The sequence below is a fragment of the Mustela nigripes genome, chromosome 17, assembly GCF_022355385.1.
Source record: "Mustela nigripes isolate SB6536 chromosome 17, MUSNIG.SB6536, whole genome shotgun sequence".
Classification (NCBI taxonomy): domain Eukaryota; kingdom Metazoa; phylum Chordata; class Mammalia; order Carnivora; family Mustelidae; genus Mustela; species Mustela nigripes.
The window spans coordinates 24,572,106-24,595,910 of NC_081573.1; the positions used below are offsets into that span (position 1 = coordinate 24,572,106).

A 23,805-nucleotide genomic window follows, 5' to 3' on the forward strand; every position below is an offset into this window, starting at 1 on the left:
GATTTATTCTAACAAAAATAACTTCTGCTGCTTTCACAGTTGTAGTCCTAGAAATTATTTTCCTAAAACCATATCCTGTCTTGAAGGGTGAGATATATATTAGTATTCAGTGCTTGGGAAGTACTGTTCTGTATCATTCGTTTTAGCCAAGTTATATTATTTTAGTCATATCTATAATCTATAATGGGTAGAATTAGTCCATCCATATAAACCTTTTCTAAAATATTGATTGTTTTCATGAATGGATTCATAACAATTACACATCATTAATAGCTTAGAGAAAAACAAAAGAGTTCAACACTTTGAATCAATGATGAGCACATAAAAATGTACTATTTGGAGCTCTCTAAGGTGCTTATTAAAAGGAGATTTCCAAACTGGGACTTTTGTTTTATAAAAACTTACAAAGTCCTTTATTTGATCATATACATGACTTTTTGATTTTTGGAGGGATAGTTTTCCTGTTCTTCATGGATAATAAAGCTAAATTTAGGATATGGAGCTAAGTCTTATATTTAGTGATTATTGTGAAGATATAACTTGAGGGAGACTTTCCACGTATTTACTTATCAGATCTGTGCTGATGGAGAAATCATTAGTGTCTATAGAGAAATACCTTAACTAAAACACATTAGAGAAGAATTTTGCTTTTAAGATTTGTATCAGTGATGCCCAAAATAAATACAATGCGAGCCAAAATGTGACCAAGTAGCCACATTATAAAGATCTTTAAAAAGAAACAGGTGGAATGAATTTTACTAATAGCTTATTTAACCCAATATATCTGTGCAGAAAAGAGTTACTACAGCGGGACTGAGGTCACTACCTTCAGAAGGGTCTGTGTGCAAGGTTGGCCCTTAGTTCTGACTGATAAGGTTCATGGTGCCTAGAGTTTGTGTGAACAATGTCATTTATGCCGAATACCTTCTTTCCTTCTGTGAGTCCACAATTTTGGTACAGGCAACGCAGGAAGTGTCTGTGAGACCAGTTCCTAGTAAAAACCTTGGGTGCTGAGCTCGAATGGGCTTCTCTGGACATTGTCTCATAGACACTGTCTATGTTACTGCATTTTTTGTTGCTGGAGAAACACATGCTCAGTGTGTCCTTCATACGAGGGAGCGAGCATTGAGGAACGCTGTGAGGACTTCTCTGACAGGACTCGGACAGTAACTCCCATTTGTTGGTCACATATCCTTTACTGTCAGAAATCTCAGCTGTAACTATTCAAATACATGCAGAGTCCTGTGAGTCTTTCTAGCAAATCACCTAACATGTGGGTGGTGTTGGGGAGCCCTGAAACAATCCCCAAAACACTCTCATTTAACACATATAAAATATTCATGAGGTATTTTACATTATTTCCTGCCAAGTCATTGAAATCCAAGACTTATCTTTATAAATATAGCACATTTCAATTTAGATGGGCCACATTATGAGTGTTCAACAGCCACATGGGGCTGCTGGACACGACTGGAAAGCGCAGGTACACGATGCTGGGAATAAATAAACTGAGGAGAAAGGGAAACGGCTGAAAGGCTTTCTTGCTAACTGAAACTATATCTTTGTATGAAGCACTGCTTTGTAGTTATTTGAAGAAGTGAAGCAGCCTTTACATAGCAGTTTTTTTCAAGTGTGAAAAGTTGATAAAAATTTTTTTGGAAATAGCTTATATGCATCCATAGGGCAACAAGAGGCAGCAACACAGTTTGCTCCTGGTAAATATCACTGCTGCGCTCTTGACATTTCCAGCTACTTGAGAAACTCACTAAGTCCAAAATAACTCAATACTTATTCCACTTATCTCTCCAATTTTTATTTCCAAGTCAGTCAGACCGAAACTGTAGGTATCTTTGACTCATTCTGTTACTTTTCAGTCTGGTCAGTCACCAAATCCTTGTTGCTTCTATTTCCACAACTCTCCCTCCGTCTCTGCTCTAGTTCAGACCATCTTCGTCTAGGCCCCTGACTATGGAAGTTAGCCTCCCTTCTCCATAGCCTCCACACTCCAGTTGAAACAAGGTTCTGATTATGTCAAAATTCCCCAATGCCTGTGATAGGAACTCCAATTTTAGCCTTTAATTTAAAGGCCATCTAACTTTGGTTTTGGTCTACCTCTCTTGACATATTTTTCCTCTCTTCTCTCTTCTACCACTTCTTCTGATCAAATAAGCCTGGGCTGTATGTGTTTTGTTCATTCCATAGCCTGTTTGGAATAACAACCTCAGTTATTCAACATTTCTACCTTCTAAAATCTACCTGCCCTCAAGGATAAATAAACTCAAAGGCCCTCCTTTCAAGGACTACTTGCTCCATAATTGATGCTGTCTACTAGAAGTAACCTAGATATTTAATCAGGAAGCACTTCATTTTCTGTCTCAAACAGTGTTTGTTATTGTTATTCCTGCAACTGCCCCATTTGCATGTATGTTACCTCACTTGAAAGACCATCCTTTAGAGCAGGGACTGTTTCATTCATTTTCGTATCTTCATAGCAAACACAGTATTTCATACGATAAATGTTAAATAAATGAATGGAAGGCAAGTAGGAAGGCTGATTGGCTAAATTGGCTTCATAACCCAACTAGCCATCCGGCAATTCATCAAGTCTTTTAAATTATAGATGGAAGAGTTCAGTTATGATAAAGCTTATGTAGGTCACATACAATCATAATCTTAACAAAGAATCCATGGAATAATAATAATAATATAATATCTTAAAATTATATCTCTTTCTCTTATGAGAACAATACAGAAGATATACACTTATTTTTAAAATATACGTGGCATGAACATACACAGTCACCTATACTGGGGCAGTGTGGATAAGTCTTTAAATGGTAATTTTTTTCATACAGAGGTGACCGTGAGGAAAGGGACTAGTCAGAGGGCTTAATCAGCACTATCCAAATATAGATTAAAGTTAAACCAAGCCAGTCAAAACCTAGCCAAACACATGATGGTATTTTTGAAAGCAGTTTTTCAAAAAATATCAAAGCTAATTAATAGGATTTGTATTTATAATAAGCAAAATCAACAAAATAATTACTAGGAAGTATAGACAAGTCACTTGGATTTTTATAGGAGATAGAAAGGCAATAGAACCAATTTTTCCTGGGATTTGTTCACGTGAATTATCAGGAGTTAAAGGAAAGAATCCTAAAATCTGTCCTCGGACATTTTCCACTTTTAAGCTGGGTCAGTGTCTATACATGAGTTACCCCATTCTTCAATATAAAAAGGTTCTCACATGCTCACAAAATAGTAAACATGACTTTTAAAGACGTAACCAACTCATAGAAAGACAAACACGTAACCACACACACACACACAAAATCTAAAGAATATACACAAAAGGAAATTCCAATATGTTGCCACAAAAAAAATCTAACCACAAAAGAAGGTTGTGATGAAGAAAACAAGGGACAAAAAGCTTTAAGACATTTAGAAAACTAACAGCAAAAGGGAAGAAGTCCTTCCATCTCAGTAATCACTATAAAGGTAAATGAGTCAAACCCTCCATTCAAAAAGCAGAGATTGGCAGAATAGATAATTTTAAAAACCCCCAGAGGATCCCACTATACACTGTTCTACAAAAGGCTCACTTTAGATCTAAAAATATAAATTGACTGAAAGTGAAAAAAAGGAGAAAGATATTCCATGCAAATAGTTACCAAAAGATAGCTGGACTGGCCATACAAATATTAACAAAAAATAGACTTCAAATCAAAACTGTTGCAAGTGACAAAGAGGGACACTATATTGGTAAAAGGGGTCATTAAGAAGATACAACAATTATAAAAAAATATAAACCAAAAGTCAGACTCCTAAAATATAAGAAGCAAACACTATCAGAATTCAAGGCACAATTAGGTATTCTACAATAATGGTTGGAGAGTTCACTATCCCACTTTCAATAATGAGTAGAACAATTACACAGATTAATAAGCAAATAAAGAATAACACTATAAACCAAATAGACCTAATAGATATATACAGAAAGTTCCATCCAGCAACAGCAAAATACACATTTTTTTCAAGCATATATGGAACTTTCTCCAGGATGGACCATATGTTACACCACATACACACAAAAATCTTAAAAGACTGACATCATACAAAGTATCTTTTCCAATCACACTAAAATAAAACTAGAAATCGGGCGCCTGGGTGGCTCAGTGGGTTAAGCCGCTGCCTTCAGCTCAGGTCAGGATCTCAGGGTCCTGGGATCGAGTCCCGCATCGGGCTCTCTGCTCAGCAGGGAGCCTGCTTCCCTCTCTCTCTCTGCCTGCCTCTCCGACTACTTGTGATTTCTCTCTGTCAAATAAATAAAATAAAAAATCTTTAAAAAAAAAAAATAAAAAAAATAAAACTAGAAATCAATAACAGAATGAAAACTGGAAAATTCATAAAGATGTGGAAATTAAATTATACACTCTTAACCCACTAACTGGTCAAAGAAGAAATCAGAAGGGAAATTAAAGAATACCTTGAGATAAATGAAAATGAAGACACAACACAGCAAAACTTTATGAGATGCAGTGAAAACAGCGCAAGAAGGAGATTTATACCTATAAATGCTACATTAAAAAAGAAGAAAGATCTCAAATCAGTAACTTAACCTTAAAGGATGAGGAAAAAAGGAAAAAGTAAACTTGGAGTTCTGTGCCTTTGTCAGAAATGCTAAAATTATAGAGAAGAGAAATAGAAAATGGAAAAATTAGAGAAAAGAAAAAAAAGGTTCTTTGAAGAGAACAAAACTGGCAAAACTTTAGTTACAATGACTAAAGTAAAAAGAGAAACAGATGAAGATTCAAATTACTAAAATCAGAAACTCAAGTGGCGACAATATTGTAGATGTTACACTATGAAAGGGATTAAAAGAGAATCTTAAAAACAATTCTGCACCAACAGACAAACTCCTAGAAACATACATTCTACCCAAACTGAATGAAACTAAACAGAAAATTTGAATAGCTCTCTAACTAGGAGTTTGAAACAGTAATCAAACTATCTCCCAATAATGAAAAGCCCTGGGCTGGATGGCTTCACTGGGAAATTCTACCAAATGTTTACAGAACATCAATTCTCAAACTCTTCCAAAAAGCTGGAGAGAAAGGGTTACTTCTTTTTGATTCTATGGACCAGCATGACCCTGATAGCAAAGACAGACAAAGATACTACAAGAAAATAAAAGTACAGACCAATATCCCTTATGCATATTGATGCAAAAATCCTTAACAAAATATTAGCAGTGAATTCAGCAACATTTTAAAAGGATCATACACCATGACCAAGTGGGACTTATTTCTGGAACATAAAAATGGATTTATATACAAAATCAATCAATATAATACAACACATTAACAGAATAAAGAGAAAAAAAATGACATAACCATCTCAACTGAATCAGAAAAGCTTTTGAGAAAATTCAACATCCTTGCATGATGAAAACACTCAATAAACTAGGACCAGAAGAAAACTTCCTCAACATGATAAAGGTTATATATAAAAACCCCACGGCTAAAACCTACTTAATGGTAAAAGGCTAAAAGCTTTGCTCTTAAGATCAGAAAGAAGACAAAGGTGTCTCCTTTAGCTTCTATTCAATATAGTTCTAGAAGTCCTGGCAAGAAAAGGAAATAAAATGGTACCCCAAATTGGAAAATTACCTGTTTGCAGACAATATCATCTTATATGAAGAAAACTTTAACAAGATTATGTGCACGTGTGCGCATGCGCGCGCGCGCACACACACACAATTACACACACACACACCCAGCTAATAAACTAACTCAGCAAGTTGCAGGATACAAACACAACACAGAACAATCAGGTGATTTTCTACACACTCACAATGCAGACTTGTAGACTTGCATACTAAGCAGTACTAAACACTCCTGAAAAAAATTAAAGACAACAAATAAATGGAAAGACATCCTGGGTTCATGGGCTGGAAAACTTAACATTTATTAAGATGACACTACTAAACTACTCAAAAGCAATCCACAGATTCATTATGATTTTTATTAAAAAAAACCCAAAGGTGTTTTTAGCAGTGCCTTCTGTAAGAGAAGGAAAGGGCTTCTAACCCTTTCGGTCTCGGGGCTGGGCTAAGGAAAACACAGTTGAGCCTGGGTCATCTTGTGGTGACAGGAAGTAAGAAAATAATTTAATTAAAAAAAAAGGAAGGGCACATCAAAAGTTGAAAGGGACAACTTGAAGGAGCTCCCAAGGGCTGAAGCTGGGACTTTGAGTAATAAATTATTATTAATATTATAATAATTACATGTTATATATAATTATATATACAATAATGGCATAAAATAAATACCAATAAACTCATACTGATAAAAATCACTGAAGAGATAAATGGGAAAAATAACTCTTCCTCACAGTAGAATTACAACTAATAAACAGAATAATAATGGAAGCAGAAAACTACCATTAGGTAAACATTACAATAATTCCTATCACAGGCAGAAATCATTAACAGATGCTAAAATTAGTGAGCAAAGGGATATTTGCATAGTCTCAAAAAAAATTATTACCTAGAAATGAAAATATCAGTAACTTTATGGTGGAAAAGCCTGACAGACAGCACCTTAAGGAAGTGACCAAAGTTAGCATGAGACAAATCCACATGTACCCCCCTACCTCACTGGTGTGATGAGCTAAGAAAGGTGTAGTATCATTTCTGTGATATTGACAGAAATATGTAACCTCAAAAGAATCGAGAAAACATCAGACAAACCCAAACTGACATTCTACTAAAAAAATGGCCAGTGCTCTTCAAATATATTAAGGTCATTAAAGACTGAGAAACTGTCACAGATTGAGGAGACTCAAGGATAGATATTAAGTAAATGCAGTGTGGGATACTGCATCAGAAAAGACATTAATGAAAAAACTAGTGACATGTGGATAAGGTCTATATATATATTGGTCGATAATACTAAATCAGTGTTAATTTTCAGTTTTACCACATTATTAGGGGAATCTGAGTGAAGAATATATGAAAACTCTATAGTAGAGAGGGAGGAGCAAGATGGCATAGGAGTAGGAGACCTAAATTTCATCTGGTCCCAGGAATTCATCTAGATAGTTATCAAACCATTCTGAATACCTATAAACTTAACAGATTGTTCAATTCTATGAATAGAAAAGAAAATTTGAATAGATCAAATATTTTTGATATATATTTGAATAGATCAAAAAAAAAAATAGATACTTTCTATTTGACTTGGTTAGTGTGTATTTTCCTGGGGTTGTTGTTAGCCTTCCAGCACTTTGTTCTGTCATTCATCTATTCTTCTCTGGACAAAATGACAAGGCAAAAAAACTCACCTCAGAAAAAAAGAAGAGGCAGTAACGACAGCTAGGGACCTAATCAATATGGACATTAGTAAGATCTCAGAACTAGAGTTCAGAGTGACTATTAAAAAGATGCTAACTGGGCTTGAAAAAAAGCACAAAAGATAGTAGAGAATCACTGGAGAAATAAAGTCCCTTTCTGGAGAAATAAAAGAACTAAAATCTAACCAAGTTGAAATCAAAAAAGCTATTAATGAGGTATAATAAAAAATGGAGGCTCTTAATGCTAGGATAAATGAGGCAGAAGATTATCACTATATTAGTGATATATAAGACTAAATGACGGAGAATAAAGAAGCTGAGATTAAAAAAAGAGAGATAAACAACTACTGGATCATGAGGGGAGAATTTGAGAGATAAGTGATACCATAAAACAAACAATATTAGAACAACTGGGATCCCAGAAGAAGGAGAGAGAGAGAGGCAGAAGGTATATTGGAGCAAATTATAGCAGAGAACGTTCCTAATTTAGGGAAGGAAACAAGCATCAAAATCCAGGAGGCACAGAGACCCCCCCCTGAAAATCAATAAAAATAGGTCAATACCCCGTTATCTAATGGTAAAACTTACAAGTCTCAGAGACAAAGAGAAAATCCTGAAAGCAACTCGGGGCAAGCGGTCTGTAACCTACAATAGTAGATAAATTAGATTGGCAGCAGACCTATTCACAGAGACCTGGCCAGCCTGAAAGGACTGGCATGATATATTCAGAGCACTACACGAGAAAAATATGAAGCCAAGAATACTATACCCAGCTAGGATACCACTGAAAATAGAAGGAGAAATAAAAAGCTTCCAGGACAAACAAAAACTAAAAGAATTTCCAAACACCAAACCAGTCCCACAGGAAATACTGAAAGCGGTCCTCTAAGCGAAGAGGGAGCCTAAAAGTAACAGACCAGAAAGGAACACAGACGATATACAGTAACAGTCATCTTACAGGAAATACAATGTCACTAAATTTATATCTTTCAATAGTTACCCTGAATATAAATGGGCTAAATACCCCAATTAAAAGACACAAAGCATCAGAATGGATAAAAAACCAAAACCCATCAATATGCTGTCTACAAGAAACTCATTTTAGACCCAAAGATACCTCCAGATTTAAAGTGAGAGGGTGGAAAACAATTTACCATGCTAATGGTCATCAAAAGAAAGCCAGAGTGGCAATCCTTATATCAGATAAATTAGATTTTAAGTCACAGACTATAGTAAGATATGAGGGAGGACACTATATCATACTTAAAAGGTCTGTCCAACAAGAAGATCTAATAATTTTAAATTTCTATGCCCTGAACATGGGAGCAGCCAATTATATAAACCAATTAATAAGAAAATCAAAGAAACACATCAACAATGATACAATAATAGTAGGGGACTTTAACATCCCCCTCACTGAAATGCACAGATCATCTAACCAAAAGATCAACAATAAAGGCTTTAAATGACACACTGGACCAGATAGACATCACAGATATATTCAGAACATTCCATCCCAAAGTAACTAAATATACATTCTTCTGTAGTGCACATGGAACATTCTCCAGAATAGATCACATCCTGGATCACAAATCAGGTCTCAACCGATAGCAAAAGATTGAAATCATTCCCAATGAAATGCACTTGTAAATAAGAGCATGTTTTCAGACCACAATGCTTTGAAACTAGAACTCAACCAGAAGAGGAAAGTTAGAAAGAACTCAAATACATGGAAGGTAAAGAGCATCCTACTAAAGAAGGAATGGGTCAACCAGGAAATTAAAGAAGAATTTAAAAAATTCATGGAAACAAATGAAAATGAAAACACAACTGTCCTTGGGATGCAGCAAAGAGAGCCCTGAGAGCAAAGTATATAGCAATACAAGCCTTTCTCAAGAAACAAGAAAAGTCTCAAATACACAATCCAACCCTATACCTAAAGGAGCTGAAGAAAGAACAGCAAAGAAAGCCTAAACCCAGCAGGAGAAGAGAAATAATAAATATTAGAGCAGAAATCAATGAAACAAAAGAACAGTAGAACAGATCAATGGAACTAGGAGCTTGTTCTTTGAAAGAGTTAATAAGACTGATAAAACCCTTGGTCAGACTTATCAAAAAGAAAAGAGAAAGGACCCAAATTAATAAAATCACGAATAAAAGAGGAGAGATTACAACCAACACCAAAGAAATACAAACAATTATGAACATAATTATAATTATAGTTAAGAACATATTATGAGTAACTATATGCCAGCAAATTTGACAATCTGGAAGAAATTGGTGCATTCTTAGAGATGTATAAATTCTCACAACTGAACTAGAAAGAAACAGAAAACCTGAACAGACCCATAACCAATAAGGAGATTGAAGCAGTCATCAAAAAATCTCCCAACAAAACAAACAAGAGCCCAGGACCAGATGGCTTTCCAGGGGAATTCTACCAAACATTTAAAGAAGAATTAATAGCTATTCTCCTGCAACTGTTGCTAAAAATAGAAATGGAAGGGAAACTTTCAAACTCATTTTATGAGACCAGCATTACCTTGATCCCAAAACTGGGCAAAGACCCCATCAAAAAGGAGAATTAGGGCACCTGAGTGGCTCAGTGGGTTAAGCCGCTGCATTCAGCTCAGTCATGATCTCAGGGTCCTGGGATCGAGCCCTGCCTTGGGCTCTCTGCTCAGCAGGGAGTCCGCTTCCCTCCTTCTGTTTCTGTCTGCCTCTCTATTTATGATCTCTGTCAAATAAATACATAAAAATCTTAAAAAAAAAAAAAAAGGAGAATTATAGGCCAATATCCCTGATGAACATGGATGCAAAAATTCTCACCAAAATACTAGCCAACAGGATCCGACAGTACATTAAAAGGATTATTCACCACAACCAAGTGGGATTTATTCCTGGACTGCAAGATTGGTTCAACAACTGCAAATCAATCAGTGTGATACAATACATTAATAAAAGAAAGAACAAGAACCAGCTCAGTAGATGCCAAAAAAGCATTTGAGAAAGTATAGCACTCTTTCTAATCAAAACGTCACAGTGGAGGGAGAGAGGGTTCATACCTCAATATCATAAAAGCCATCTATAAAAAACCCACAGCAAATCTCATTATGAATGTGGAAAGACTGAGAGCTTTTCCCCTTAGGTCATGAACACAGCAGGGCTGTCCACCATCACCACTGCTATTCAACATAGTCTAGAAGTCCTAGCCTCAGTGATCAGACAACAAAAAGAAATAAAAGGCATCCGAATCGGCAAAGAAGTCAAACTCTCACTCTTTGCAGATGATATGATACTATATATGGAAAACCCAAAAGACTCCATTCTAACGAGTAGAACTCATATAGGAATTCAGTAAAGTGTCAGGATATAAAAATCAATATAGAAATATTGATTTTCAGTTGTATTTCAGAGATCAGTTGTATTTCTATATATCAATAACAAGATAGAAAAAAGAGAAATTAAGGAGTTGATACCATTTCCAATTCTACTCATAAGCATAAGATACCTGGGAATAAATCTAACCAAAGAGGCAAAGAATCTGTACTCAGAAAACTTACAGAGTACTCAAGAAAGAAACTGAGGAAGACACAAAGAAATGAAAAAACATCCCATGCTCATGGATCGGAAGAACAAATAATGTGAAAATGTCTATACTACCTAGAGCAATCTACACAGTTAATGAAATGCCTATCAAAATACCATGAAGTTTTTCAAAGAAATGTTGAAAAAGAAAACCAAAGTTGTTGGCATCACAATTCCAGACTTCAAGCTTATTACAAAGCTGTAATCATCAAGATTGTATGGTACTGGCAGAAAAACAGACACATAGATCGATGGAACAGAATAAAGACCCCAGAAATAGACCCTCAACTCTATGGTCCTCTAATCTTCGACAAAGCAGGAAAGAATGTCCAATGAAGAAAAGACAGTCTCTTCAACAAAAAGTGCTGGGAAAATTGGACAGCCACATGCAGAAGAATGAAACTGGACCATTTCCTTATACCACACACAAAAAACAGATTCAAAATGGATGAAAGACCTCGGTGTGAGAAAGGAATCCATCAAAATTCTAGAGCAGAACACAGGGAGCCTCCTCTTCGACCTCAGCCACAGCTACTTCTTCCTAGAAACATTGCCAAAGACAAAGGAAGCAAGGGCAAAATGAACTATTAGACTTCATCAAGATCAAATGCTTTTACATAGCAAAGGAACAGTCAACAAAACCAAAAGACAACCGACAGAATGGGAGAAGATATTTGCAACTGACATATCAGATACAGGGCTAGTATCCAAAATCTAAAAAGAACTTATCAAACTCAATACCCAAAGAACAAATAATCCAATCAAGAAATGGGCAGAGGACATGAACAGATATTTCTGCAAAGATGACATCGAGATGGCCAACAGATACATGAAAAAGTGCTCCACATCACTCAGCATCAGGAAATACAAATCAAAACCTCAATGGGATACCACCTTACACAAGTCAGAATCACTAAAATTAACCAATCAGGGAAAAACAGGTATTGGCGAGGATGTGGAGAAATGGGAACCTTCCTACATTGTTGGTGGGAATGCAAGCTGATGTAGCCACTCTGGAAAACAGTATGGAGAGGTTCTTCAGAAAGTTGAAAATAGAGATACTCTATGACCCAGCAGTTGCACTACTGGGTATTTACCTTAAAGATACCAATGAAGTGATCCGAAGGGGCAAGTGCACCTGAATGTTTATAGCAGCAATGTCCACAATAGCCAAACTATGGAAAGAACCTAGATGTCCATCAACAGATGAATGGATAAAGAAGATGTGATAGATTTACACAATGGACTACTATGCAGCCATCAAAAAACTCCGAAGTCTTGCCATTTGAAATGACGTGGACGGAATTAGAGGGTATCATGCTGAGCAAAATAAGTCAATCAGAGGAAGACAATTATCATATGATCTCACTGATATGAGAAGACAGAGGATCATAAGGGAAGGGAGAGAAAAATGAAACAAAATAAAACCAGAGAGGGAAAGAGACTTTATCTGAGGGTTGCTGGAGGGGAGGGTGAAGGAAGGACGGGGTGATGGACACTGGGGAGGGTGTGTGCTATTCACAGTGCTGTGCACTGTGTAAGACTGATGGATCACAGACCTGTACCCCTGAAGCAAATAATACATTGTATGTTAATTTAAAAAAAACTTAAAAATAAAACCCCTCTGTACTATTTTTATAACTTTAAATAAGCTTAAAATTATTTAAAAATAAAAAGTTAGAAACAAAGAAAACATAGCCTTTCTGAATTTTGAAGAGCATGGTTTGGTAGATTCATAATTATATACCAAACTGAATTAAACCACTGGTAATTATTTTTAATTTTGAAAATCTTGAAAGGAGTTTCCACTTTCTGTGTTCCCTATTATGCTTACACCTCTATAATAAGGCAGTGTTGCAATTTATGCTTTAACATGGTTTTTCACCCAGGACACTTAATTCCTTGAGAAAAGGGACTCCGACTTATTTATTTCTACATTCTCTTTGACTTGGCAGTCTTTGTCAATAGGAAATGCTCAATAATTAAATTCTGAATGAATGAAAATTATGTAAAAGATCTCAATGCTATAGGATTTACTTACGCTCCACAAAGGAAGTAAAGAGCATTCTGAATCTGCTTAGCCGACTACCTTCATCTGCCCACATTCGGATCACTCCAACTCCTGTTTTCAGCATCACATCATTGGCCACAGTGCTGCAAAACTTAGCCTTCAGATTTTCAATAGAACTGCTTCCATCATAAACTGCAACGAAGTTTCTCTTGCATTCATTTGAGTGCTCCATTTGATAATCTAGGAACCTCAAATAAATCTGTAACATTAAAACAGAGAAAAACACTGCTTTTGAAAAGATTAAAATTGAGTGTTGTATTTCTGACTATCCAGTCGACATGGTAGAAATACAGAACTACGACAGCTGACAGGGGCACAAGAGCTAAAGGCTGGTGCCCAAGAGTCAAAAGAACCAATACTGATGGTTTCCTTCTTAATGGGACCAAGCATTAAGGAACCTAAGTTTGTGTTTTGTCTATAAAGAAACTTTTTGCTCCACAAGGCAAAATAGTTTTCTTATTATGAAAGCAACCTCCTGGTACTGACAAATTGGGAAAATAAAAGAATCACTCTTGCAATTGTTGCGATTTTTTTTTTTTCAGTTTTTCTTCACATTTTAAAAACCTAAGTTTAATTTTAAGATATATACACCCTGGAACACATTGAAACCATTTTTATCTTACTATACTCCTCAATACCACAAACGTTTCCATGATATCTTGTTGTTTGTTTATCTCTTATTCTATACTGGACATTTAAGTGATTTTAAGACTTCAATCCATAAATAACAATTTCTATGTTATCAGTCAGGAAGATATCAACTGCAGTATCAAAATAAGCACTATTAGTATCTATTTTATTTAGCATCCTCTTTCTTGAAAATTTTATAGGCAGCTTGCTACCTGGTACTAAGTTCTTAAAATATGGTTGGCCCACTTTTGTTTGAAGATTTCCTTTAGACTGTAGGCTTAGAAATACTGTGAGCGGGGTGCCTGGGTGGCTCAATGGGTTAAGCCTCTGCCTTTGGCTCAGGTCATGATCTCAGGATCCCGGGAATGAGTCCCGTGGGCTCTATGCCCAGTGGGGAGCCTGCTCTCTCCCCTCTCTGCCTACTTGTGTTCTGTCAAATAAATAAATAAAATCTTAAAAAAAAAATACTGTGAGCATTACTGCTCAGATTGTGGACTTAGAAACACATTGTACGTATCTCTAGGAGAACTGAATGAAATGATGAAATGGCTATTATTCCTTACAGGCAGGGAGAAAATGAAGGCTCAGTTTGTTAAGAATTTGCCCAAGGTTACTCAGGGTGAGGATTTGACCTGGGTTGGCCCGACTCTACCATTCGTGTTCTTTCCACCCTCTGGGGTGCCTTTTCTGCACGCATGCACAGACAGTTCCCTTTTTGCTCTAGTTGCTCCTCTGTGACTCTACAATTGAAATCTTAGTGAATAGAGAATAAAAATTTCCTTTGTCGTTAAAGACATGAGTATTCATTCTAGTTTCTATTTCTGAGGTAGCAATGTGATGCCACCTCCAACTCTCATTTTAAAGATTTTATTTTTGGGGCGCCTGGGTGGCTCGGTGGGTTAAAGCCTCTGCCTTTGGCTCAGGTCATGATCCCAGGGTCCTGGGATCGAGCCCCACATTGGGCTCTCTGCTCTGCGGGGAGCCTGCCTCCCTCTCTGCCTGCCTCTCTGCCTACTTGTGATCTGTCAAATAAATACATAAAATCTTAAAAAAAAAAAAAAAAGATTTTAAGTAATCTTTATACCCAACATGGGCTTGAATTCACAACCCCAATATCAAGAGTCACATGGTTCTACTGACAGAGCCAGCGAGGCACCCCAGCCCCTGCCTTTTAACTTAAAAGACTTCATGGGGTGCCTCGGTGGCTATCAGTAAGTGTCTGCCTTCCGGCTCAGGTCATGATCCCAGGGTGCTGGGATGGAACCCTGGATTGGGCTCCCTGCTAAGCGGGAAGGCTGCTTCTTCCTCTCCACTCCCCCTGCTTTTTAAAGATTTTTAAAATCTTTAAAAAATTTAAAAATAAAAGACTTCATATAATAAAAATGTAATATCTAGTATCTCTTCCCACTAAAATACCTTGATGGCATAAAACTAAGAGCAAACAACTAAAAAATATACCTCAAATGGATAACTTTTGACCAAGTAACTTTGGCTTATTGGAAATGATCATCTTGTTACTTACTTCCAGGAGAATTGTAGAAAATAGGTAATTAAATAGGATTACCAATTCAAAACTTCACACAAAATCTTCATGCATGTATTACATAGAAACAAGAACTTTCCTTACATGTATCATTAGTACTCATTAATTTCTCATATAATTTTAACATTCTGCCCATGGTTTTGTGGTAATGGGCAAGTATCACCAATACTGTGTGACTGTCTTCTCTATTACACTGTGAGGCCTTCTAAGGAGAGAATCATGTTCTAATTCTATCTAGTGTCATTCTTGCTCCTAGGAAGAATGAATATATGACTAGGCTTATAAAACTATGAACTTGGTAGATCTAAATATAAGAAAAACAGGAAGTCTGAAGTGTATCTTCTCTGTTTTTTTAAATCCAAAGATACATGGTTCTATCCAAGGCCATAGTAAATGCTCTTTAAAGGTATTGAACTCAAGAGATTTAAGTCATAAGACAATGACATTCTTTTCTATTGTGAATGCAGCTCAATACTGAAACAGTTCAGTTCAACTAATTTTCAGAAATTATTTCTAACAAGGGGCACCTGGGTGGCTCAGTTGGTTAAGCATCTGACTTTGGCTCAGGTCATGATCTCAGGGTCCTGGAATCCGGCCCTGCATCTCCAAGTCCAGCTCCCTGCTCAGCGCGGAGTCTGCTTCTCACCTGCCTTCTGCCTTCCCCCTGCTTGTGCTCTCTCCCAAATAAATAATCTTAAAAAATCTTTTCTAACAAACAAAACTGACAAATTGAAACAGGGAGGAGACACAGACTACTCTTCTCTCCGCCAAACTGCAAGACCACTGATCTGCTAAAGGCTCCTGGTCTCTTATCACTCCTACAGCCTCCTCAGGGAGGTGGAGTGAGTTACCTTAATGGTGGGGAGGGATTCTGATATCTTTTTCCTTCCCTCTTTCCCTGGACTGGAGAGTAGGTAGCAGTTACCTCAATAAGTGGGTTTTCTATGCCTATGTAAACTTTCCTTGGGCTGGTCTGGCCCAGGTTAGACTTAGGTGGGAAGTCGAATAGGTGGTGGCTAGGGAATTAGCAAGTCTGATAAAACTCTCATCAAGCTGGTTCCTCCAGCCCTCTTGTAATAAAGGAGCTATTTGGAATCTCCATATTCTCCCATGTGGAGGGGAAATAGATGCTGTCTATCGGAACACCCCTCCACCTGCCCCTGCCCAGTGCAATGAGATCCTCAGAGAGCGACTATAGACATAACCTTGGGGTTACTACATATTTGGTTCTGGACGATAATAAAGTGAACACTGCAATCAAGTGTGTCAAACGAATCTTTTGGTTTCCCAGTGCATATAAGTTTGCTTCTACTGTAGCCAGTTAGGCATGCAATAGCATTGTCTTAAAAAAAAAAAAAAAAAAAAGTAAAGTAAATGCTTTAATTCAAAGGAAAGTCTTGGGAGGGTCTTGTCTCGATGTGGATGGCTGCTGACCAGGGTGGTGGCTGCCAAACGCTGGGGTCACTGTTACAATTTCTTCAAATAAGTTAACAATGAAGTTTGTTGCATCAGTGGAATCTTCTTTCACAAATATTTTTTCTGCAGCACGTGATGCTATTGGTAGCATTTTACCCATAGAACTTCTTTTGTCTTTAAATTCAATTAATTAACATGTTATTTGTTTCAGGGGTACAGGTCTGTGACTCATCAGTCTTATATAGTAATACCCAGTGCTCATTACAACACATACTGTCAACGATGTCCATCACCCCTCCAACCTGAGATTAAAAGTCTCTTATGGTTTGTCTCCCTCTCTGGTTTTGTCTTGTTTCATTTTTCCCTCCCTTCCCCTATGAGAATTCTCTTTCTCTGACTTATTTCCCTTAGCATAATACTGTCTAGTTCCAAACATGTTGCTGGAAATGGCAAGGTTTCATTTTTGATGGCTGCATAATATTCGTATGTGTGTGCATGTGTACATACATATATCACAGTAGAACTCCTTTTAAAATGGAGTCAATCTTCTTAAACCTGCTGCTGCTCCTTTATCAAAGATGTTTATATAATATTGTGAATCCTCTGTTGTCATTTCAACAGTCTTCACAGCATCTTCACCAGGAATAGATTCCATCTGAAGAAACCACTTTCTTTGCTCGTCAAAAGCAGCAACTCTCACATGATATAATGAGCAGTGGGCATTAAAGAAGACTGATGAATCACTGACCTCTAACTCTGAAACTACTAATACATTATTTGTTAATTAATTGAATTTATCTTTTTAAAAGATTTTATTTATTTATTTGACAGAGATCACAACTGGCAGAGAGGCAGGCAGAGAGAGAGAGAGGAAGGGAAGCAGGCTACCGGCTGAGCAGAGAGCCCGATGAGGGGCTTGATCCCAGGATGCTGGGATCACGACCTGAGCTAAAGGCAGAGGCTTTAACCCACTGAGCCATCCAGGCGCCCCTGTTAATTAATTGAATTTAAATTAAAAAAATAAATTCATCTTAAATCCAAATTAAAAAAAAAAAGATCAACTCCTCATTAGCTCAAGTTTGATCATGAGATTGCAACAATTCAGGCATATGTTCAGGCTCCACTTCAAAATCTAGCTCTCGGGCCGTTGCCACATCTGCAGATACTTCTCCACTGAGGTCTTGAATCTTTAATTTGTAAAGCACGCAGTATTTGTGAAGCACAATAAAAGGAGGTATGCCTGCATAGCATTCCAGATCAAAAGGAGACACCAGATAATTGGCAATGCAACGGACTCCCTGACATTAGATCCCTGTCTTATGGTGGACATAAAATCAATTCTTAAATGTAAAAACTAACACACACAGATGAAAATTATAGTAGTTCTATGACCTTTGGTTAGGAAAGTTTATTTAAAGCAAACACAGAAGACACAGAGTATAAACCATAAAGATTATCAATTTTATTATATAAAATAGATTTGACTTTGAGAACCAGCCAAGATGAAGCACAGTATTGCTTATTTCTCTTATTGCAACTAAAAACTGAGGATAAAATATGAAAAGCAACTCCATGAGGATTCTGGAAAGTAAAAGGTGGGTGTCGATGGGAAGTCAAACTTGAAGGACCCATAAAGAGGGGGACACTCCGTTTTTTCCTGGTCTCCTGGGATGATAATCATGGAATTCAGGGAACTCAGAGAAAGCACTGCAGCCATAAGACTGAGAAAGGGACCCTTCCCAGCTGAAGAGTGGGGTGAGGCAGAGATTTCTGGCTTGTTTTTCCCACTCTACCGGCTCTGCTCAAGGTCAGCACCAGTCATGGGTCCACATGCAGCAGCTATAGGAGCAACTAAACCCCAAGAGAAGTCCCATCTCTTTAATTAGCAGAGCTGAGAAAGGACAGGATGTTGGGAGATTATGGAGGGACTCACCATTATTTTTTTCCTCTTCTCTTAGTCACTCAACACTCACAACAGTTAGGAGGCAGAAACTGAAGGAAACTTATCTTTCTGGCCACCAGTGGAAATGAGAAAGAAAAACCATGCTATCCGGAGAATGTGAAAAACTCTTGGAGAAGAGGGAGTTAAAGAAAATGCACTAGTTCTGGCTTACCCCTAAGCTGTGTATTCATGAAACAGAACTAAAGAAACATGACAAAGGTGTTGAGAATGAGATTCTAGTACAAGCCACTGTCCAAGTCCCTGAGTGGGGGGCATGGCCTGGGCAGGTCGACCCAGCACAGCACAGCAAAGACCATGAAGATGACAAACACTGGAACCACCACCCACATAAAGTGACAAGGTATGTGTAATCTGAATCTAACTGGGTAGTTGGTCTGACAAAAATAAAATGAATTTAAAAAATCAACATTTTCCAGGTATTTTTAGCAGGACCCAGAGTCTCACAGTGTTATATTCAAACTGTCCAGGACATAATTAAAAAAAATAACTCACATATGAAGAATAAGGAAATGTGGTTAGTTCTGAAATGAAAGAAGAGTCAAGAGATCCCAGCCCTAAGAGGACTCAGATATTGAAAACTACCAAAGAGTGGAAGAATTTTTTTTTTTTCCTAAGAGAGAGAGACTTCTTAAAGAGAGACTTAAAAGAGAGACTTGTGCCCAGTGCAGAGCCAGATGGGCTCACTCTAATGACCCTGAGATCATGACCTTAGCTGAAATCAAGAGCAGGATGCTTAACTGACTGAGTCACTGAGGCATCTCAGAATTGCCAAACACTTTAAAGCAATTATATAAATATGGTCCATGAGGTAAAGGCAAACACTAAGGGAGTAGAAAGACCACAGTGGAAAAATAGAAATTATGAAAAAGAACCACATGAAAATTTTGAAAATGAAAAATATCTGAAATTTTTAAAAAATTCACTCTAAGGGCCGAAGACGAGAATGGGATGACAGAGGTAAGTCAGTAAACTGGAAAATGACTCAGGAGAAACTATCTAATATGAGATACTGAGAAAAAAGGATTGAGGGCAAATGAATACAGTCTCAAGGACCTGTAGAACTATTTCAAAAGTGTCACTTAAGTCTCAGAGGGAGGAGAGGTTGCTACAGAAAAAAATATTTGAAGAAATAACTGCTAAAAGTGCCCCAAGTCTGGTGAAAGGCAAAAATTTACAGATTCAAAAAGCTCAGCAAACACCAAACAGGATAAAAGCAAACAAAAAAACATGGCCTACCGACATCAAAATCAAACTACTTAAAATCAGAGATTTAAAGTCTTGAGATCTGACAGAAAAATGATGTATTTTGTAGAAGCAAACGGTTTGAGTGACTGTGGATTGCTCTTCAGAAATCATCAAAACGAAGGACAGTGCAACAAAATTTTTAAGTGCTGAAAAAAAAGAACTTGTGAACATCAGAATTTTGTACCCAGCAAACATATTTTTTCAGGAATGAGAGCAAAAGAACTACACACCCTGGTGAAGACTTAAGAGACTTAGAAAATTTGTGGTACACAGACCTGCAATAAAAGGAATGCCAAAGAAAGTTCTTTAGATAAAAGAGAAAGGATACTATAATGAATCTTGGAACTTCATGAATGAAAGGAAACATAAATGGTAAATATCTGGATGAATATAAACCATCAAGGATAAAAAAAGAGGCTATCACTATAGACCTCACCAACATTAAGGAAAACAAAAGGGCACTGGGCTGGCTCAAAGACACGTACAACTCTTGATCTCGCGGTTGTAAGTTCGAGCCCCATGTAGGGTGTAAACAAAAATAAAATAAACAAACCAGTGAACAACTCTATGATGCCAAATCAGATAACTCAAATGAAAATGAACAAATTCCTTAAAAGGAACAAACGGCCCAGACACTTCTGACAAGAAATATGTAACTTGAATGGCCATATATTTATAAAAAATAACGAATTCATAATTTAAGACCTTACAAAAAAGTCTCCAGGCCTAGATGAATTTATAAACAAATTATAACAAACATGTAAGGAAAAAATTATGCTAATTCTTCACAACCTCCTCCAGGAAGATGGTGCACTTCTAAACTCACAAGACCAGTATTACTGTGACACCACCAAAGACAGAAGGAAACTACTCATCAACATTCCTGTGATTTATAATAAACAATATATATATTTGAACTTTGTCTCTGTTTCTGGCTCAGACCTCCCCAAACCCTTGGAATTTCCTGAGCAATAAGAGCAGCGGGAACATGTTCTATTTGGTCTCTTGTCCTCAGTTTCTGAAAATATTCCAGCCGTTGAGTTGAAACTAATCGTAACAAGTCCCTTTCAATGACAATTGACTTCCTATTAATGAGGTTATCTTCTGGAAATCCCTTAAGGATGGGGACTAGTTACTAGGGGAAATAACCATGAGTTGAGGGCTTAAACTTTCAGTTCTATGGCGATTTCCCTGGAGGGGAGAGGGGCGGGGATGGAGGTTAGATCAAGCACCAATGTCAGTGATTTAATCAACCATGGTTATGTAGTAGCCTCCATAAAAACTCAGAAGGATAAGGTTTGAAAAAGTTTCCAAGTTGGTGAATCAGAATGTTTCCATATGCCATCGTGCCAGGCCCCCCACTCCATGGGGAGAAGCTCCTTTGTTCAAGACCTCACTGTGTCTTTTGATATGGCTGTTGAATCTTACCCTTTAATATGCTCTGTAATTAACTGGTAATTTAAGTAAGAACACTGTTTCCCTGAGTTCTCTAAGTCTCTCTAGCAAATTAATCAAATGCAAGGAGGAGCTCCTAGAAACCTGATTTCCAGCCAGTTGGTCAGAAGCACAGGTGACAATGACAACTTTGACATGAAACTGGCATCTGAAGTAGAGGCCAGACTTGTGGGACGGAGCCCCCAATTCTTAGAATCTGGTGCCATCTCCAGGTTGACAGTGTCAGACCTGAGCTGAATTGTAGGACACCCAGCTGGTGTCTGGGAACTACTTGGTGGTGTGGGGGAAAACCCCACAAGTTGGAAGTGGTATCAGAATCATCAGCCAGGGGCACCTGGGTGGCTAAGTGGGTTAAGCCACTGCCTTCGGCTCAGGTCATGATCTCAGGGTCCTGGGATCGAGTCCCGCATCGGGCTCTCTGCTCAGTGGGGAGTCTGCTTCCTCCTCTCTCTCTCTCTGCCTTCCTCTCTGATTACTTGTGATCTCTCTCTGTCAAATAAATAAATGAAATCTTTAAAAAAAAAAAAAAGAATCATCAGCCAGAAAAGCAGCAACATATAAAAAGTATAATACTTTCATATAATCATAACCAAATATAGTTTAATCTAGGAATACAAGGCTGGTTTAAATTTTGAATAATCAATATAAGTCACCATTATAAATAGACTAAAAAAGAAAGGTTATATGATCAAAACCTCAGAAAAACAGAGAACTTCTGTAACCTGGTAAAGGGCAGCTACAAAAACCCAGAGCTGTGGGACGCCTGGGTGGCTCAGTTGGTTGGACGACTGCCTTCGGCTCAGGTCATGATCCTGGATTCCCGGGATCGAGTCCCGCATCGGGCTCCCAGCTCCATGGGGAGTCTGTTTCTCTCTCTGACCTTCTCCTCGCTCATGCTCTCTCTCACTGTCTCTCTCTCTCAAATAAATAAAATATTAAAAAAAAAAAAAAAAAGCCAGAGCTGACACCATACCTCATGGTGAAAATCTGAATCCTTTCCCCCTCAAACTCCGTAACAAGGTAAGTCCTAATCAGCACCATACTGGAAGCTACAGAGCGCAGAAGTGTAGACTTTAAAGCTCCAATAATCAAGACAGTGTGGTACTGACAGAAGGAGACCCATACATACAAGAAACAGAATACAGCCCAGAAAGAGATTCTTACAAATAAAGCTATCAGTATTAACAGAGATACAAAGGCAATTCAATGGAAAGGATAGTCTTCAACAAATGGTGCTGGAAAAATCAGTCATCCCTACTAGGAAGGAAGGAAGGAAGGAAGGAACAGCGGAACCTTGAGCTATACCTAGTACCTTAGACAAAAATCAACTCAAGATGGGTCATAAATATAAAATTGTAGAAGCTTCAGAAGGAAATATAGGGAACACATCCTTATGACTTTGGGTCAGGCAGAGAGCTCTTGGGATTCATCAAAGGAAAATTCACTAAAAAAATTTACAATTTGACTTCATTAAAATTAACCTTTTTCTCTGTGAGAGATACTGTTGAATAAAAAGAAAAGCCACCGACTGGTAGAAAATGTTTGCAAATCACTTGCCAGAACACTTCTTTAATCCAGAACTCAAAAGTAAGAGTACAGTAAGAACAGTAAGAAAACCACCAATCTTAAAATGGGCATAGGAGACACTTTACCAAAGATTTAGACATTACAAAAACTTCAAGTTAAAACCTGATGATAATCAAGTGTTGAGAACTATGTAGAGTAATTGAAAATCTGATAACACTTCTTGTGGAAATGCAAAACAAAATAACCACTTGGGAGAACAGCTTGGTGGTTTCTTACAAAGCTACCATGTGAATCAGCAGGTTCAGGGATGGATATCCAGAAAAATGAAAACAATAACAACAACAACAACATGTTTACACAAAACCTGTATGGAAATGTTTATAGCAGTTTTATCAATAATAACCAAAAACTGGAAACAGTCCAAATGTTCAGATGGTAACAGTAAGCTACAATATATCCATATAATAAAATCTGCTCAACAAGAGGGATAAGCTAATTGGTCCATGCAGTAACAGGAATCTCAAATGCACCATATTAAAGAATTCAGACTCACACAAACTGTGTGATTCTCTTAGTTTTAGAAATGGTAAAACAAAAGAACAAAAGATCATGAGTTTCCAGGGATCAAGACTGAAGAGAACGCCTGGGTGGCTCAGTCAGGTAAACCTCTACCTTTGGCTCAGATCATGATGCCCAGGTCCTGGGATTGAGTCCCACATCAGGCTCCTTGCACAGTGGGGATACTGCTTCTCCCTCTGCTTGTATGTTCTCTCCCTCTCGCTGACAAAAAAATAAAATTCTAAAGAAATAAGTAAAGACTGAAGGTAGGTTTTGACTGCAAAGGAAGAGCATGAGATAATTTCCCTGGGGTGATGGAACTGTTCTTGATTCTGGTGGCTGTCAAAAAATCTTCCTGTAGGTTGACATGACTGAGTATCCTGACACAACCAAGTGTCAGCAAGGACTGAGTAAAGGAAATGCTCTTAACTTGCTTTAAAAGGATAAACTGCCAAA

General features: G+C 37.5%; 1 protein-coding gene across 5 annotated transcripts in view; it reads right to left on the bottom strand.

The window, feature by feature from the left end:
• NETO2 (neuropilin and tolloid like 2) overlaps window positions 1-23,805 on the bottom strand; it is a 92,893-nt gene that overhangs the window by 40,738 nt on the left and 28,350 nt on the right. For all 5 annotated transcript variants that reach the window (XR_009400763.1, XR_009400762.1, XM_059382058.1 and 2 more), the window contains exon 7: window positions 12,983-13,211. Coding sequence is in view for 3 of the 5 variants with exons in the window: in XM_059382058.1 (XP_059238041.1) it covers window positions 12,983-13,211 (229 nt within the window). In the remaining 2 variants the exon portion in view is untranslated. The remainder of the gene's footprint in view (window positions 1-12,982; window positions 13,212-23,805) is intronic.